General features: G+C 42.6%; 1 protein-coding gene across 1 annotated transcript in view; it reads right to left on the minus strand.

The window, feature by feature from the left end:
- Positions 1-6,275: 6,275 nt before the first annotated feature.
- Positions 6,276-18,052, minus strand: part of STK10 (serine/threonine kinase 10) — a 230,286-nt gene continuing 218,509 nt past the window's right edge. The window contains exons 18-19 of the mRNA XM_007939772.2: positions 17,682-17,795; positions 6,276-6,416 (exon numbers count right to left, since the gene is read on the minus strand). Coding sequence (XP_007937963.1) covers positions 6,276-6,416; positions 17,682-17,795 — 255 coding nt within the window. The remainder of the gene's footprint in view (positions 6,417-17,681; positions 17,796-18,052) is intronic.

The following is an 18,052-nucleotide window of genomic DNA, read 5'->3' on the forward strand; positions in this document are numbered from 1 at the left end:
AGAACAAGGGTTACTGCATTGTTTAAAGTCAAGAAGGGAGTGCGTCAGGATTGTATCCTTTCACCATACTTATTCAATTTGTATGCTCAGCAAATAATCTGAGAAGCTGGATTATATGAAGAAGAATGTGGCATCAGGATTGGAGGAAGACTTATTAACAACCTATGATATGCAGATGATACAACTTTGCTTGCTGAAAGTGAAGATGACTTGAAGCACTACAGTCTGCAGTATGGATTACTCCTCAATATAAAGAAAACAAAAATCCTTACAATTGGTCCAATAAACAGCTTCACAATGGATGGAGAAAAGATTGAAATTGTCAAGGACTTTATATTACTTGGTTTTACAATCAACACCAAAGGAAGCAGCAGTCAAGACATCAGATGATGTATTGCATTGGGCAAATCTGCTGCAAAAGTCCTCTTTCAAGTGATAAAGAGCAAAGATGTCTCCTTGAAGACTAAAGTGTACCTAACCCAAGCCATGGCATTTTCAATTGCCTCTTACGCATGTGAGAGTTGGACAGTGAATAAGGAAGATTGAAGAAGAGTTGATGCTTTTGAGTTGTGGTGTTGGAGAAGAATGCTGAGAGTACCGTGGTCTGCTGAATGGACTAACAAATCTGTCTTGAAAGAAGCACAGCCAGAATGCTGCTTGGAAGCGAGAATGGTCAGACTTCATCTCACCTACTTTGATCATGTTGTCAGCAGGACCCATTCCTTGGAGAATGTTATCATGCTTGGTAAAGTGGGTGGTCAATGAAAAAAGGGGAAGGCCCTCAACAAGATGGACTGACACAGTGGCTGCAATGATGGACTCAGGTATAGCAAGGATGGTGAGGCTGGCACAGGACTGGGCAGTGTTTCGTTCTGCTGTGCATAGGGATCAACAAATGCTCCTGCAGTGAAAACATGAGTTATTTCCCTGGGCCTCCATTGTCCCTTGAATCCGGGCCTGGTAATTCTTCACTATCTTACAGTTCTCCTATGTCAATTTTTTTAAATGTTTTGCCCAGCTTTTCTAGCTGTCCTATGCGTTAGGACCAGTCTGAATTACCTTGCCTGTGATCACTGGAAGGGGAAGTTCTTCCAGTTTTATTTTCAACCAAAAATGTACTTGTTAATCACAACTAGAGAACACCTCTGGAATCACAGTGGATTATATCCAGTTTACAGCCTACACACCCTATGCTCCCTTTGAAGATCCTTTATGGCATGAGGAGCCCAGAAAGGGTATCTCAGATGCTACATGCTAAATCTGGGTGTTCAGGGGTTGGCGAATCAGAATTCATTCCTGCCCTCATGGAGCTTGCCATTCTTCCTTTCCTTCTCAAAGCCTCAAACCTTTGTAGGCCAATATTCCTGCTGAACATTCATTCATTTGGCCGTTCCTTCTCAGCTGGTCTCTTGAATTGCTAAGGTCGTGATTTCAACTATCCTCCTTATTAAACTCTTACCCAGCCTTCTCACAGCCCTCAAGGGAAGGTCTTGGCCTGGTATGCATGGGCCTGCCTGATCTGGCCCTATCTCTCCAGCCTCATGACCATAAACCATTCACTCTCAGCTATATCCCAGTCTCTGAATGCATGTGTTTGTACACATACTAGTTTGTCCTTCAAGCATCAACATCACCTCCTCTGAGAGGTCCTCCCTGATTCTCCCATGCTATGTCATGCTGAATTGGTACTCTCTTCCCAGATCTGTTTCTCATTGGACCAAGCATTTTGAAGGCCTTATTCATGTCAGCATTCCTAGAGCTTGTTGCTAGATAAGTGTCAATTTATACGGAATGATCTCATTTCCAAAGTTCCAGACATCCCCTAATGCATTGTCATTTTCATCAGTGTCTCATGAATTCTTTTTCCAGTAAACCTGGTTATTTTTCCAGCCCTTAATAAGAGGAGGCATGCTAGATCTTATTCACCTGCACCCTCCAGGCAGTAGTCAATGCTGTGTCCTCATTGGCACCAAGTCACAGAGCTGCATGACACTGTGTGATTGTGGACTGCCACCAGCTGGTGGGAAAGTTTCTAAGAGAGCCATTTTGGGGCTGGAGATTAAACCAGTTGCCATGGAGTCTATGCTGATTCATAGTGACCTTATGTGAGAGTAGAACTGTGCTCTGCAGAATTTTCAACGGTTGCCTGGCTGCCTTTTTGGAAGGAGATCACGGGTTTTTCTTCTGAGGTACCTGAGTGTACTTGAACCTTCCACCTTTAGGTTAGCAGCTGAGTACATTAACCATTTGCACCACCAGTAACTTAGGGGATAGAGTAGGTTCTGTGTGTGTGTGTGTGTGTGTGTGTGTGTGTGTCAAGGACTCCTTTGGAGTTTCACAAAGAATATGCATCCCTACTCAGAATATTTTCAAGTATATTAAATAAAGCACATAGGATTACAAAGGTAACCAATCATAATGAAATACAGGTATCAAAATAATGCTAAAACTATATATTATGTCATACGATATTAAAACAATATATGTGATTTATTGGTGATCTATACACATACACATATATTTTATATACATACACACTAGACAAATCCATGAGCCCTGATGGCACAATGGTTAAGAGCTTGTCTGTTAGCTGAAAGGTCAGTCAGTGGTTTGAAACCACCCAGTGACTGCATGGGAGAAAAGATCTGATCATTAGTCCTGTGAAGATTACACGCTAGAAAACCCTATAGGGCTGTTCAGTTTTGTTCTTTAGGGTCTGTATGAATTGGAATGGACTCAACAGCAGACATCATCAATCTATCTATTATCTACCCATCAATCTATCATCTATCTACTGTCCATCTATGTTGTAACTGTTGGCTGCTGTCGAGTAGGCTTCAACTCATGGCAACTCCATGCACAACAGAATGAAATGTTGCCCAGTCTAACACCATACTGGACAATATTCTGTTGTGATCCAGAGGCTTTTCCTTGGCTAAATTTTGGAAGGAAGTTGTCAGGCCTTTCTTCCTCATCTGTCTTAGTCTGGAAGCTCTGCTGCAACCTGTCTACCATGTGTGACCCTGCTGGTGTTTGAAATCCTGGTGACATAACTTCCAGCACCATAGCAACGCACAAGCCACCACAGTACAACAGATGGATGATGAATACATATTAAATAATATGTGACAACAGGTCTAATAAACTCCACAATTTCAAATTGCTGATGAACAAAACACGTATTTTGCACTGTCTGCTACAACTTTAATGTGGTATGAAATATCTGTGATTTTCATTGGTGGTGACATAGCCATAGGTACAGCTAATACTACCAGAGTTTGTTGCTGTATTTGTAATGAAAGGAAATACTTATTTTCTGTTAAGATGTTACTAAAATGAAAGACCAAATCTTTTCCCATCCAAGTACAAACACACTCTGGCCCCTACCCATGGATGCCTTATTGGTGATGGGCAGATCCATGGACCACAGGTTTAGAACCCCTGGATGGCGTTTTAGAGGTATGGCTGACAAACTCTTTCCAATAGGGAAGAGATAGCTAACGGTAAAGTGTTTGTGTGACTCTTGATTATTGTCAAGGGCAGTGGGGTGAGGAAGAGAATGTGTGGCTGGAACAGCACTTGTAGAAGGTCTCAGCATGAATCCCATAGGCATTGCTTTCTGGTGTTGTGAGATTTGGCTTGACACGTCACCTTACCTGGTGTCCATTTCCTCACCTCTAAGATGGGAATGACACTGTCTTCCTCATGGGTGGCTGAAAGGATTCAGTAATTTAACATGAAAATTCTTAGGGGTCAATTAATGTTTGTTGTTAAGTAAGAATGGTCTCAAATGTTTACAGAACACATGGCCAAGTACAACTTCTCTCAGAAGAGAAACCTCAAGCTCTGACCTGCTCTATAACCTGGGAGGCAGTAGTGTCCTCAAAAGATACTCAACCCTTTCTCACCAGGCAAATGTGGGTAAATGTGCCCTCTTTTTCCCACCCAAGTCCCAAAAGAACACCTCAGAATGCAAAATAAATAAATAGTTTCTTGCCTTGTTACTTTATTAGAAGCTTTTACATTCTTGCAGTTAACTTTGCAGAGCACATTTTACAAAAGTTTCATAGAAAGTTTGGAAACTACATAAAAATAACTTCTATCCTTCATAAAGGGAAAATATAAGTTAGTTATATTTATTCTGCTAAAAATGGGACTGAAAATGAGAAACAGTTCTGCCTGTCCCTTAGAGAGAAAATGTTAGCACTGGGCACGAGGAATACTGCGTGGGTCTTCGCAGCAGTGGGCATTGCACATTGGCTCAGTGGTGAGGCTGCGAGAGCCGAGCAGTCCTCATCCAGAAAGGGCATCAGGGTCCATGGCCCTGCACAGGGAGTGAGCCACTTCTGGAAGGGGATTCCTTGGGAATGACAAGCCAAATAAGGGAATGACTGAAGACTCACCTGATCCATGAACCTGACATTCACCTCATACTCATCTTCACACTCCAGGCTACAAAAAGAAATATTGGAGACAAGACCCACACCAGCCCTGCTGGCTTCCCTTGGCGGAACTGGTTTATGCTATATATTTATACAACTTCTGGTTTGTGTTTTCCCAGCATTTATGCACCAGAGAATAAAAGGGGGGTGTTGTTGAATGTGTCCCATTTGTGTGGGGCCCAGAAAATGTCCCACCTGGGTCAAATACTGAAGCAGGCAAGTAGGAGAACCACCCTCCCTCACAGCCCTGAGAGCATCACTATTGCTTATTGAGACTTGGGAACCCCAAGTCCCCAAATCCCTTCTTTGCTTCCCAAGTATCCAGTTACAACCAGTGCTGAGAAAACTTCCTGAGAATTGCTTTAGAAAGACAAAGAATTGACCTTAACCTTTAGGAATGAAGGAAAGTGCTCTTGGGGTGTTTCAGTCACTCCATCAACCAGCAAAATAATACCCAGGCTCACTATGCACTAAACTTCAGGTGATTCCTGAACATTATCATCACTTGTGTCTGTGTGTGTATGTGTGTGTACATTTTAAGGCAGGTATCTTCCTGAGGAAGCCATACGTTTTATATTTGTTTAAATGGACAATTAGAAATCAAGGTGGAAAAAGATTTCCTTTATAAATAAACCAAATGCTGGTTCGAGCAGTTCCTTTTATTGGATTAGACATGCTTTGTGGCCTGTGAGGATCAGAATCTGTAGAGGCCAAGAGAGTGAGCTGAAAGCCCAAGATTCCATCTGAGACCTTTGCTTCTGCCATGTTCCTAGGGACAGGGAGCCCTAAGCTTTTCCCTGATGCTTTTTCTTCTTGAAGAGAAGTTCAAGTGATGGCCAGCCTCAGTCTGAAATGTAAAGCCATACTCCTGAACTAGGAGGGGGCACAGGTGGAGGGAAACAGCTTTCCTGAATCACCTGTGGACAGGTGGGCAAGTATGAGACAGGAGTTGGCTGCACTGTCAAAGTCTTGTGTGGTAAGGAATTCATCCCCAAACAGAGCCTCCTGCATGGGGGCCAAAATGAGTCTGGAGTACAGCCTGTGCCTTCTCTCTGTCTCTGGTGCCAACACCCACCACTCTCCATACCAGCTCTTCCACCCAACACACTCAGTAGCAAACGTGTTCCAACCACCTGCACACAAGAGACTCAGGCTGGAGGCAGGCCTGGTTTGTGCCGGGAGGCCAATTCGTGTGTGTGTGTGTGTGTGTGTGTGTGTGTGTGTGTGTGTGTGTAGGGGGGCCACAGGACACCTGAGATCAGCAGAACAAACATTTTGGGCCTCCCTCTACCTCCCCTACCTGCAGACACAGCCTTTTCTCAAGTGAAAGGCAAACTAGGAACTGGAGGGATGAGGGCACTCCCCGAGCAGCTGGCTGCAGGCTGGGCTCCAGTCGGAACCAAAATGGTTGTTTGGAGCAGAGTCTTGTATGATATCCTGCAGATAAGGGCTGAAAACCATCTAGGATTAAAACATAGATGAGCCATGATGACTTCAGCAGCAGCAATTTGGTCCCATAGACAGTGAATCCGGTGTTTTGGCAAATGGGGGGGTAGGGCTTGAGGCCACAAAACACCCACTCTTCCTGGACCCTGACCCTAGCAACAGGCATTAAGGTCAGGCTTCATAAAATGGGATGTCCCCCTCCATGAGCATATGAGCATCAGGGACACTGGGACAGGTTTGCCAGGAACTGCTGGGTGACACAGGGCAAGGGGCTGGGTTCAAGCTGGCGCAGAAGTAAGAGGAATGTGGGTCCTGAGTTACTTGTTCACAGAGAATGGGAGGGCCCCAGAGGCTGGGCCACCTGCAAGCCACAGTCCCAGGTGGCCGTTAGGAAGCGTCTGCAGAGCTGTAGGGGAAGAACTTGGTGGTCTTGTTTGGGGTGGGAGGGTTCAGGCACTCTGATTCTTCGCTGAGTTTGAAGAACATCTCCTGTTCCCGTTTCTTCTGGTTCAGATCTTCCTCCAAAGCCTACGACAGAGAGTAGGTAGATGGAGCATGGCCTGGCTGTGCTCCCCAAGGAGCACTGTATGATCCCATTGGGCACAGGTGGATTATAACCACAACTCAGTCCTACCTTCCTATAATTCTACTGGGTCACGGTGATGGAAATTTGGGTGTGACCCAAGAGCTCTTCAGCTGTACACTTATGTCTTCACTGCACTGATTGTTAATCTCACCCTTCCTTTATGAGTGTTACTAGTTAATGCACAGAAACAGCCATATTTCCCTAATGGTCAGGTTCTTGAGCAATCCTCATTTATGCCATCAAGTACTACCAAGAGGAATACTTACTTGGACCATGATTTTATGTTAGAGACAAAAGAAAAGGTATAGGGCTTGGAACCACAGGATCCCATACCTCCATGGCCATCTCTAGAAATTGCCCTCCCAAGCCCTAAAAAAAACAAGAAACCAAACCTGTTATCACTGAGTCGATTCCCACTCTTGGTAACCCCATGTGATAATAGAGTAGAACTGTGCTCCATAGGGTTACCTGGCTATAATCTTTACAGAAGCATATCACCAGGCCTTTCTTCCACAGTGCCATGAGTAGAACAGTAGGACAGACCACTTGTTCTACCCAGGGACCTCTTAGGCCCTAGCATTTGGGTAACTAAGTCTTCTCTGTTTCCTTTCCCAGAAGCCATCACCGAGAAAGTAAGTACTACTTCCTCCTGCCACATCCACACAGGGATTTCCTGTGTGCCAATGGATACAGCTTGGGGAAATGCCAATCTAGATGAGATGTGGGGGGCAGGGAGAAAAAAAATGCAAATCTGCCAGAAGGAAAACAGCTAATTTAATAAGAAAACCCCAGAGGCAGGAAAAAAAGAGAGCCTTAACAGCGAGAGGGTTAGAGATATCAGAGTCACACAGTAACTCCTAACCAGGACACTCCTGACTTGCAGAAGCATCCAGGAGGTCTTTACTTTGTCTCTACTTTGAAGTAGATACTTTGCTGCACCTCTGAGGTTCTGATTCTAGAGCTCTGTGGTAGGACCATACATACCAGTTGCTAGCAAGTCAATTTCAACTCATGACAACCTCATGTGGTCAGAGTAGAACTGTGCTCCATAGGATTTTCAATGGCTGATGTTTCAGAAGTAGATCACCAAGGTCTTCTTAAAGCTGCCTCTGGGTGGACTCAAACCTCCAACCTTTCAGTTAGCAGGCAAGTGTGCTAACTGTTTGAACCATGGGTCTTTATATTACAAAGATTCATCAAGTAATTTGAAGGGGACTGTCTATTTGAAAAGGACTGTGGGAGCTTCCTTGGGCATGTGTGACTTTATCTAGATAAACTGAAGACTACCAGAAACTAGACTTATTTGAATGTAGAGTAGGTGAAGCAAATGGAAGAAATAATGATGTAAAAGAGCTGAGCAGAAGATTTCAAAGGGCAGCTCAAAAAGACAAATTATTATGATGAAATGTACAAAGACCTGGAGTTAGAAAACCAAAAGGGAAGAGCATGCTCGGCATTTCTCAGGTTGAAAGAATTAGAGAAAAAATTGAAGCATTGAGTTGCAATACTGAAGGATTCTACGGGCAAGATAATGAATGACACAGGAAGCATCAAGGGAAGATGGAAGGAAAACAGAGTCACTGTTCCAACAAGAATTGGTCAATGTTTAACCATACCAGGAGGAAGTATATGATAAAGGACCTGACAGTAGTGAAGAAAGAGGTTTAAGCTAGACTGAAGATACTGTCAAAAAACGAGGCTCTTAGAATTGATGGAATAACCATTGAGATGTTACAACAAATGGAGGCAGTGCTGGAAGCACTCACTCACTTGTTTATGTCAAGGAATTTGGAAGACAGCTACCTGGCCAACGGACTGGAAGAGATCCATATATGTGCCCATTCTAAAGAAAGGTAACCCAACAGAATGCAGAAATTATCAAACAATTATCATTAGTATCATACACAAGTACAGTTTTGCTGATAATTCAAAACCCGTTGCAGCAGTACATTGACAGAGATCTGCTAGAAATTCAAGATTGATTCAGAAGAGGAAGTGGAATGAGGGATATCACTGCTGATGTCAGATGGATCTTGGTTGAAAGCAAAGGATACCAGAAAGATTTTTACCTGTATTTTATTGACTATACAAAGGCATTCAACTGTGTAGATCATAACAATATAATATTCTGAAAAATGGGAATTCTAGAACGCTTACTTGTGCTCATGTGGATCCTGTACATAGACCAAGAAGCAGTTGTTCAAACAGAACAAAGTGATACTGTGTGGTTTAAAGTTAAGATAGGTGTGTGTCAAGGATGTATCCTTTCATCATACTTATTCAATCTGTATGCTGAGCAAATAATCTAAGAAGCCAGACTACATGAAGAAGAACACAGCAATCAGGATTGGCAGAAGACTCATCAACGACCTGAGATATGCAGATGACACAACCTTGCTTGCTGAAATTGAAGAGGACTTGAAGCATTTACTGATTAAGATCAAAGATGATAGCCTTCAGTATGGATTACATCTCAACATAAAGAAAACAAAAATCCTCACAACTGGACCAAAATGCAACATTGTGAAAAATGGAGAAAAGATGGAAGTTGTCAAGGATTTCATTTTACTTAGGTCCACAATCAACACCCATGGAAGCAGCAGTCAAGAAATCAACCACCACAGTGCAATGGGGAAATGTGCTGTAAAAGAGCTCTTTTAAGTGTTAAAAAGCAAAGATATCACTAAAGTGCACCTGACCCAAGCCATGGTATTTTCAATTGCCTCATGTACATGAGAAATCTAGACAATGAAAAAGGAAGACTGAAGAAGAATTAAAACATTTGAATTATGATGTAGCAGAATAGTATTGACTGTATCACAGACCATCAGAAGAATGAACAAATCTGATGTGAAAAAAGCACAGCCAGAACGCGCCTTGGAAGCGAGCGTAGCGAGCCTTTGTCTCGTGTACTTTGGAGATGTTATGAGCAGGACCCAGTCCCTGCAGAAGGCCATCATGCTTGGTAAAGTAGAGGGTCAGCAAAAAAGAGGAAGGCCTTCATTGAGATGGATGACATGGTAGCTACAACAATGGGTTCACACGTAGCAACAATTGTAAGGATGGCACAGGACCAGGCAGTGTTTTATTCTGTTTTACGTAAGGTTGCTATGAGTCAGAATCAACTCAATGGCACCTGACAACAACAACAAAAACCAGAACATTTCTTAAGGATCTCCAGTAATAAGCATTCAATTCAAGAGGAAGCAGAGTATAAAAGAAAGAACATGAGTTTTCAGGCAGATGGAATCCAAGCTTTATTATTACCAGCTGTGTGGCCTTTGTATGGCTTTCCTCTATGAGCTTGTTTCCTCATTTGTAAAACAGCAGTACCACTACCTACCGTTCAGGGCTATTGCAAGGATTAAGTTAAAAAATGATGGGTCCAAATTACTGAGCATGTCCACTGTGTCGGGCTCTGTGCTAAGTGCATTATATCTTATTTAATGTTTACTCCGAGACAGATATTATTATTGTCCCCATCTGAGAAACTGAGTCTCATGTTAGGTCATTTGCCCAAGGTCACTCACTTAGCTGGGGGCAGACTGAAGATGGGAACTTGGGTCTAACTTCAGATTCCACTTCTGAAACGTAGGGTTCCACTTGTGGCCAGACAATGTCGGCAAAGCTGGGCACACATGAGGCACCCAGTAAGGTGGCTTCCATGACTACATGGTATTTGCCTCACAATCAGCCAGGCTTTAAGAGATGTCTTCATTTTTACTCTAAGAAGTTTATGATTTCACAGGATTTGACAAGCATTCCATTATGTCTCTTTCTAAGACTATTCTTTGTTGTTGTTGTTGTTGTTGTTTGCTGTGGAGTCGGCCCCGACTCATAGCGACCCCTCCTTGGGTTTCCGAGGCAGTATCACTACGGAAGTAGGATTGCCCAACCTTCCTTCCGAGGAGTGGCTGGTGGGTTTGAACCACCAGCCTTCTGGTGAGCAGTCAAGTGCCTTAGGCACTATGCTACCAGAGCTCCTAAGACTATTCTTTAGATGGCCTGAAATAGCCTCAATCTAACAAAGAACTTACTTACCAGATCTCCCCCAAAGATCTAGTTTCTTCAATGTACTAAGTTCTACTGAGTTTTCTCTATCTTTAAAGAAAGATGGAGAAAGGACATTTGATCACAAGGCCAATTTTCCCAATCTGTTATAGGACTTCCACATACAGAAAGGGAAGATATTTGAAGTCATGCTTCATTATCTTGGACCCAACTGATTCAAAATTTATGGTAATTAACAGATTCCTGGCTCAAGCTCTCCTTTGCTGGATGCATTATAAACGTGTCTGTGGCAAACAAATATCATACGCATTACATCTTCTTACGATCTCTGTTGCAACTATTCAACTCTGCCATTGTAGTACAAAAACAGCCATAGACAATATGTAACTTTGTTTGCCACAAAAAAAGTAATTTAAAACATTCATTTACAATATTTTAAAAAACAAATTAGGACTGCCTAAGCTTTTATAACGGGACCTTTGGTAGTGTAGTGCCTAAGGCACTTGACTGCTACCAGAAGGCTGGCAGTTCAAACCCACCAGCCACACCTCGGAAGGAAGATGGGGCAATCTACTTCTGTAGTGATACTACCTCGGAAATCCAAGGAGGGGTTGCTATGAGTCGGGTTCGACTCGATGGCAAACAACAACAATAAGCTTTTATAACAGAATTTACAAAATTCACTACTTATGGGAGTCAACAAGTAGCTCTGGTAGTGTGATGTCTAAGGAATTTGACTGCTAACCAGAAGGTTGGCAGTTCAAACCCACCAGCCACTCTAAAGAAGGAAGACTTGGCAATCTACTTCCATAAAGATTCACCATCTCGGAAACCCAAAGGGGGTTGCTATGAGTCAGAATTGACTCAATGGCAGTGAGGGTTTTTTTTTTTTTTTTTTTTGTATGGGAGTCAACTAGGTGAATTAAATGAGTGAAGAGCTTAGTGAGAGACAATAAGGAGTGTTGGGGACTGTGGTGAACTTCTCTGTCTAGAGGGCATTCTCTTCTCTGCTCCAGCCAATGATTGCCATGTGTTATATATAAGTGGGTTTTCAAAAGAAACTAGAAATCCAGGTTTTTATGTAGAATCTCCTTATATTTAAAGGTTGGCAACTTGCTATACAGGCCAAGCATAACATGTCTGTAGGCAACTGCAGCCCATGGGCCATCAGTTTGTGACGTCTCTACAAATGCCAATTTAATAATAAAGTGACCACTTTTTATGCACGGTGACTTTTAGTAACTTGCCCAAGTTTACACCTAGTGGGGGAGCTAGGGCTTTATCCCACATCTGTCTGAATCAGAAGTCTGTGCTCTTAAGTACTACTGTATTCTAGCCCCCATAATTATTTCTCTATGTAACTTCTAAGGCAGGGGTAAGGCAGAGGTCAGTAGTATTTCTTCTGTAAAGGGCCAGAGAGTATTTTCAATTTTGTGCACCATACTATCTCTGTTGCAACTATGCAACTTTGCCACTGTAGTACAAAAACAGCCACAGACAATATGTAAATGAATGAACATGGGCTGTGTTCTGGTAAAACTTTATTTACTAAAATAGACACTGGGCTGTGTTTGACCCATAGACAGTAGTTTGCCAAACCTTCGTTCTAAGAAAAGAAATATTATCTACATTTTATAGTTCCTAAAACCAAGGTCCAAAAGGGAAGATCTGACTTGCTGAGCCACAATCCATGTTAACTATGACCCAAGCAACACTTTATTGACTGTTCTGTGTTTAACTTAAAAGAAATTGATCAGATCTCTTCTGAAAATACTCCACAATGTGCAATCATCTCTGCCACCCCCATACAGAGGAAAGACTCAAGGCTGCTGAGTGCAATGCCAGAAGAACACTCCAGAACAAAAATTGTCACCTCTGGGTTGGGTCAATGTTCCAACAGCAATACAGACTACTGACTAATGACAGAAGAATTCTACAAAAATTTCTACCAAGAGGTAGCCTCCATGGGCAAAATCCAATGCCAGCTCCCCAAATACACATGTGAGGTTCCTCCCCTAGGCCTGGACACCCCTTGAGGAAATCTGGGAATGAGGTACTTACTAAGAAGCATTCATTTTCAAACTCTCAAGACATACCCAGGTAAGTGAACCAGGTAAGCATTTATTTCCTGATCCCAGAGTCAAACTATGCCAGCAAAGCATTATAGATTTGAATATAGAGTATCAAAAGCCCCAGCAGGCTGTGGTTACAGAAACTGATGAGCATGGGTCTGCTTGCATGAAAGTCTGGGACCCTGGCCAGCTTCCAGCCAGAAAGCTCCATTAGCACGGGAAGGAAGCCTCAATTCAAGGTCTTCCAAGGCCATTACATAGCTGAGGTGGGCAGCTGCCTCCTGTCGAGACCACAGTTGCAGCAAGCAGGGCTGATGTATGATAGAAGAATAAGCCTCAGGACTTCAGGACACATAGACATGTACATGATGAGGAACAGAGTAGGAGAGCAGTCCCTGGGTGGCACAAACGGTTAAATGCTTGACTACAAGCCAGAAGGTTGGTGGTTTGAACCCACCCAAAGATGCCTTGGAAGACAGACCTGATGGTTTGCTTCTTAAAGGTCACAAACATTGAAAACCCTATGGAGTCCAGTTCCACTGCACACACACGGAGTTACCATGAGTTGTATCAGCTCAATGGCAACTAACAACAACAACAACAACTCCTTAGAGAGTATAGAGGATGGAAGAGAATGAGTATGTCCTTGGCTTGTAGTACAGGCTGGCCATAGTCTACAAATATTCAACAATATTCACAGATGAAGCACAGAGCCGTCTAACAGCTTTGCCCAAGGTTGCAAAGCTGGAGATCAGCAAGAACTTCTAGAGAAAACCATCCAGAGAGGTGTATGAGTTCTCCCACCTCCATGATCCCATCCTAGTCCAAGCCGTCATCACTTCTCATAACGATCATTGCAATTGTTTCCTTACTGGTCTCTCTCCTACCACCCTTGTTCCCCTACAGGCCATTTTCTACCCAACAGCCAGGGTGATCTCTCTCTCTCTCTTTTTTTTAGATGTTGTGGTAAAATAGATACAATGTAAAATCTGCCATTTTAACCACTTAAAAATATACAATTCAGTGGCATCAATTAATATCTACAATGTTGAACAACCATCACCACTATTTGTCTCTAAAACATCACCCTAAACAGAAACTCAGTACCCTTGAAGTAATAACCCCCTTATCCCCTCCCTCCAGCCCCTGGTAACCTCTAATCTGTTTTCTGTCTCTGTACATTTGTCTATTCTAATTATTTTATATAAACAGGGTCATACAATATTTGCCCTTTTGTGTCTGGTTTGTTTCACTCAGCAAAATGTTTTCAAGGTTTGTCCATGATATATCATGTATCAGAACTTCATTTCTCTTTACGGCTAAATAACATTCCATTATGTGTATTGATTACATTCTGTTTATCCATTCAAATGCTGATGGACACTTGGGCTATTTTATTTCACCTTTTAGCTATTGTGAATAGTGCTGCAATGAACGCTGGTGTACCAGAGATTCTTTTTAAAATATAAGTTAGATCATGTCCCTTTCTACTTAAAACCTTCCAATGGCTCCCATCTCATGGAGAGAAACAGTCAAACTTTACACAGGTCTCTGCTACTTCACTGACTTCATGTCCTATTATTCTCCCAACCCATTCCCTATCACCACTCTACCCTGTTGTGCCCCGAATGTGACAGATGCTCTTCCCTTTGCTGGGAATACTTCCCCTGGGTATCCTCATGGCTCCCTCCCTTAGGTCCTGCAAGTCTTTGCTCAGATGTTGTCCTCTCCTTGTATCTTCTGCCATACCATGGCAAAAGCACAGACAGGCCACTGTGGTGTGACATGGTGCTAATAAGACAGCTATGTGTACCATGCAGGGATCATGGGAGCCAATGACTCCATGGATCAGGAGCCATCTGGGTGACCAGGTCTTGGTGGATGAGAGGAATGAAACGTTGAATAACTCCAAGTCATTCTCTCTCTTTCCTGATCCTTTTTTCTTCCCAGCACTTGGCATAGGAGTTCTGGTGGTGTAGTGTCTAAGGCATTTAAGTGCTAACCAGAAGGTTGGCAGTTCAAACTCACCAGCCACTCCTTGGAAGGAAAGCTGGGCAATCTACTTCCATAGTGATAACTGCCTCGGAAACCCAAGGAGGTCACTATGAGTCGAACTGACTCAACAGCAGTGAGTTTGGGTTCTTCTTCTTTTTTTTTGTTTTAGCACTTGGCACTACCTGACAGATACTTGTTTGTTCACTGTCAACCTCCCTTCACTAGAATGTCTGCTCCCTGAGGGCAAGGACTTGTGTGCTTTGTTCACTGTAGTATCTCCAGTGCCTAAACAATTGTGGGGCATTTAGTATGTGCTCAAAAAAAAAAAAAAAAAAAAAATCTGTTGCATGAATGAATGAATGAATGGCAGACAATGGTTAATACTATGTGATAAATATCATGACAGAGGTCAGGACAGGGTCAGAACCTAGAGGAGGCAACCCCACCACCTAAGAACAGAGGCTTTCTTCAGGGGTGGTGACTGGCCTGAGTACTGAAGATAAAGAGACTTGGAGAAGCAAAGGCTGGTGGGCACAGAATTCCTAATAAAGGGAGCAGCCTGGGCAAAGGCTCAGTGGGAAACAAAGGAAACACTAAGAATGGAGAACTATTTGAGCACTAAAATCTGTTTTGAGCATGAGTGGGGAGTGGTTCAAAGAGTGGTTCTCAAATGGACTCCCTTCTGTGGATTGGCTCTCAGCCCAACAGTAGAAAGACCTGCATGCAGAACACCTACCCCAGGGAGATGCACCTCTAAGATCAGTCAGGCATGAGCCATCAGAGGGGCAGCATTCACACAGGGGGAAAGCTGGACAGACAGGAATGCATGGATAAGAAGGGCACACGGAGGGGGTAGTCACAGGGAGGAGAGTTTTTTATGGTTGGGGGTTATAATCGGGCCATGAAACCAAATGTGGACGAACTGTTGAATGTAAAACAAATCTGCTTTGTAAATTTGTACTCAAAGCACAATTTAAAAAAATTAAAAAGAGAGAGAAAAAAAGAAGAGTGATTCTCAAAATGTGGTCTATGGACCTCTGACGGCCCCCTGAGATTCTGTTGGTGCAGAAAAGGGAGCTGACAAGGTCAGAACTATTTTCATAATAATATTAACATGTTATTTGACCTTTTCACTTTTTTGACATTTGTACTAATGGTACAAAAGCAATGGTGGGTAAAACTTCTGCAGTTTTATTAATTTACTTAATAAACTTAATTAATACATATAATCAGTAAGCATAATCAACTAATTTAATTCCATTAATTAATTAACTCAATTAAGACAATGACACCAAAATGTATGAGTATTTTTTACCACCATGCATTTATTAGGGGGAAAAAAAAACAAGCCAGTTTCACCTCAGAATATCTTTGATGAAACAGAGCAAATGGTAAATTTTATTAAAATTTGACCTTTGAAAATGTGTCTTTTTGATATTCTGTGTGATGAAAAAAAAAATGGGCAGTGCAAAGAGCATGCACTCCAAAACCATCTGTTGCCTGAGTGAATGAATGGCAGACAATGTGAAGAGTACATGGTGAATGCTACATGGAATATGTGCTGTGTGTCTCAGTATGACCGTTGTCCAGAGGAAAGGGCCTGGGCGACTGTTTGAGCTGTGCACCAACCAAGCCTCATTTTTCACAGAACATCATGTTTACTTATAAGAATGACTGACAGACAAACTGAGTACTTGGCAGACATTTTCTTGAAAATAAACACAGCCTCTCACTTCAGGAAAAGAACTAACAGTATTCATTGCCAATAACAAAATGAGAGCTTTCAAGCCAAAACTGCAAGTTTAGAAGACCGTGTCCACCTCATGAGCTTAACTGCTTCTCTATATAAGATTTTTCAGATGAGATTGGTGGTGATACCCATGCATGTGCTATGTTTTATATTGTATAATGACAGGTGCCAGCAGTTGGAAGATCTGCACAACGCTGTGAACCTGTATTTTCCAAATGACCAACATTCTATTCAAAATGCAAGACTGACCAGTGGATTTAAAAAAAAAAAGGCTGTAATTTTTTGGAAGACGGTCACCAGGCTTTCTTCTGAGGTGCCTTGGGAAGAAGTTAGTAGCCAAGGTCAACAATTTCCTCTTTTTTAAAAATTGTGCTTTGCATACAAATTTACTTAACCATTTGCTCTTAACCAGGGAGTTTAGTATGGCCTGGGAGGCTACTGTGATTAGTTCACTGATACGGTTTTGGGTTCCATGCTACAACTAATCTTTGAGAAACGATCACTTACTGAGTTTTGGTGTAGTATACAGAAAAATATCCATAATCATCTAAAAAAGACTACAAAACTACTCCTCCCTTTTCTGAATACATGTCTCAGCGAGCCCTGACTTTCCTCATAAACTTCAGCTAAAATAACATAATGTAACAGATTAAATGCTGAAAAAGATATGACAACCCAGCTGTCTTCTTTTAAGCCAGAGATGGAAAAGATTTGCTAAATGTAAAGCAGTGTCACCCTTCTAATTTGTTTTGGAAAACTTAGTCATTTTTCATGAAGATGTGTTATTTATCTAAACATGTGATGGGTAGATGATTTTCTCAGTTTAAACTTCTAATATGATAAATATCCATACCTATGAGCCACATAAATAAAAAGCTCTTTGGGGTTCTGAAAAACTGTTAAAGTATAACCAGGTCCTGAAGCCAAAATGATTGAGAATCATTGGGTTGGAGTGTTCGCATGGTTGGGTGTCAGAGGGCCACAGGGAAGGACGGTGGGTGGGTGAAGGCTAAGAGCAGGTGTAAGGAGGCCAGGTAGAAGGCGGTTCAGGTGACGCAGGTGAGAAGCAATGAGGCGCCATCAGGCAGAAGGGGGCAACACTGAGAAGGGTAAAGAGATAAGAGCTAAATGACTAACACAAGGTGGCAGGAGGAAGGGGAAAGTGAGAAGGGAGTTGAGGATGTTTGTTACTCAGGTGGTTGCTTGGCACTCAGGTAAATGGAGGTGTCATTCATGAAGGCATGGGGTTGTGGGGGAAGATGAGACTCATCTTATGGCTACCACAGGGCAGGAGTCTAGCAAAAGAAGGACACCGAAGATGTCCCAGGCCAACCTGTGGCAAGGCATGGGGTAGGGCCCACCAGCCCACACGTGGCTACCTTTTTGCGTGGCCGGAGCTTATCTCGCCATTCCTTCAGGGTCTGGTTATGGCTCTCATCCAGGGCCTTCAGCTTCTGGGTTTCGTGCTCTACCAGGAGGTGACACTTTTCATTCTGGAACAAATTCCAGGCAGAACAGATGAGAAAACTGAGGACTGAGACATGCCTCATAGTGTAGCCATGAAGGCACCAGTACAGATCAGTTATTCTTTCATCCTCTTAATTACAAACCCCATGTATATACATATAACTACACATGCACTGCAAGGTGCCTGGGAAATATTGCAGAATATTGATGTTAATAGCACTTATTAACCTTGCAGTGGGATTTGCAGTAATTTTTGCTTTCTATTTTATGCTTTTTGCATAGT

Source organism: Orycteropus afer, unplaced genomic scaffold (assembly GCF_000298275.1).
Source record: "Orycteropus afer afer isolate SDZICR_OR568_19922 unplaced genomic scaffold, OryAfe1.0 scaffold00062, whole genome shotgun sequence".
NCBI classification, from domain to species: domain Eukaryota; kingdom Metazoa; phylum Chordata; class Mammalia; order Tubulidentata; family Orycteropodidae; genus Orycteropus; species Orycteropus afer.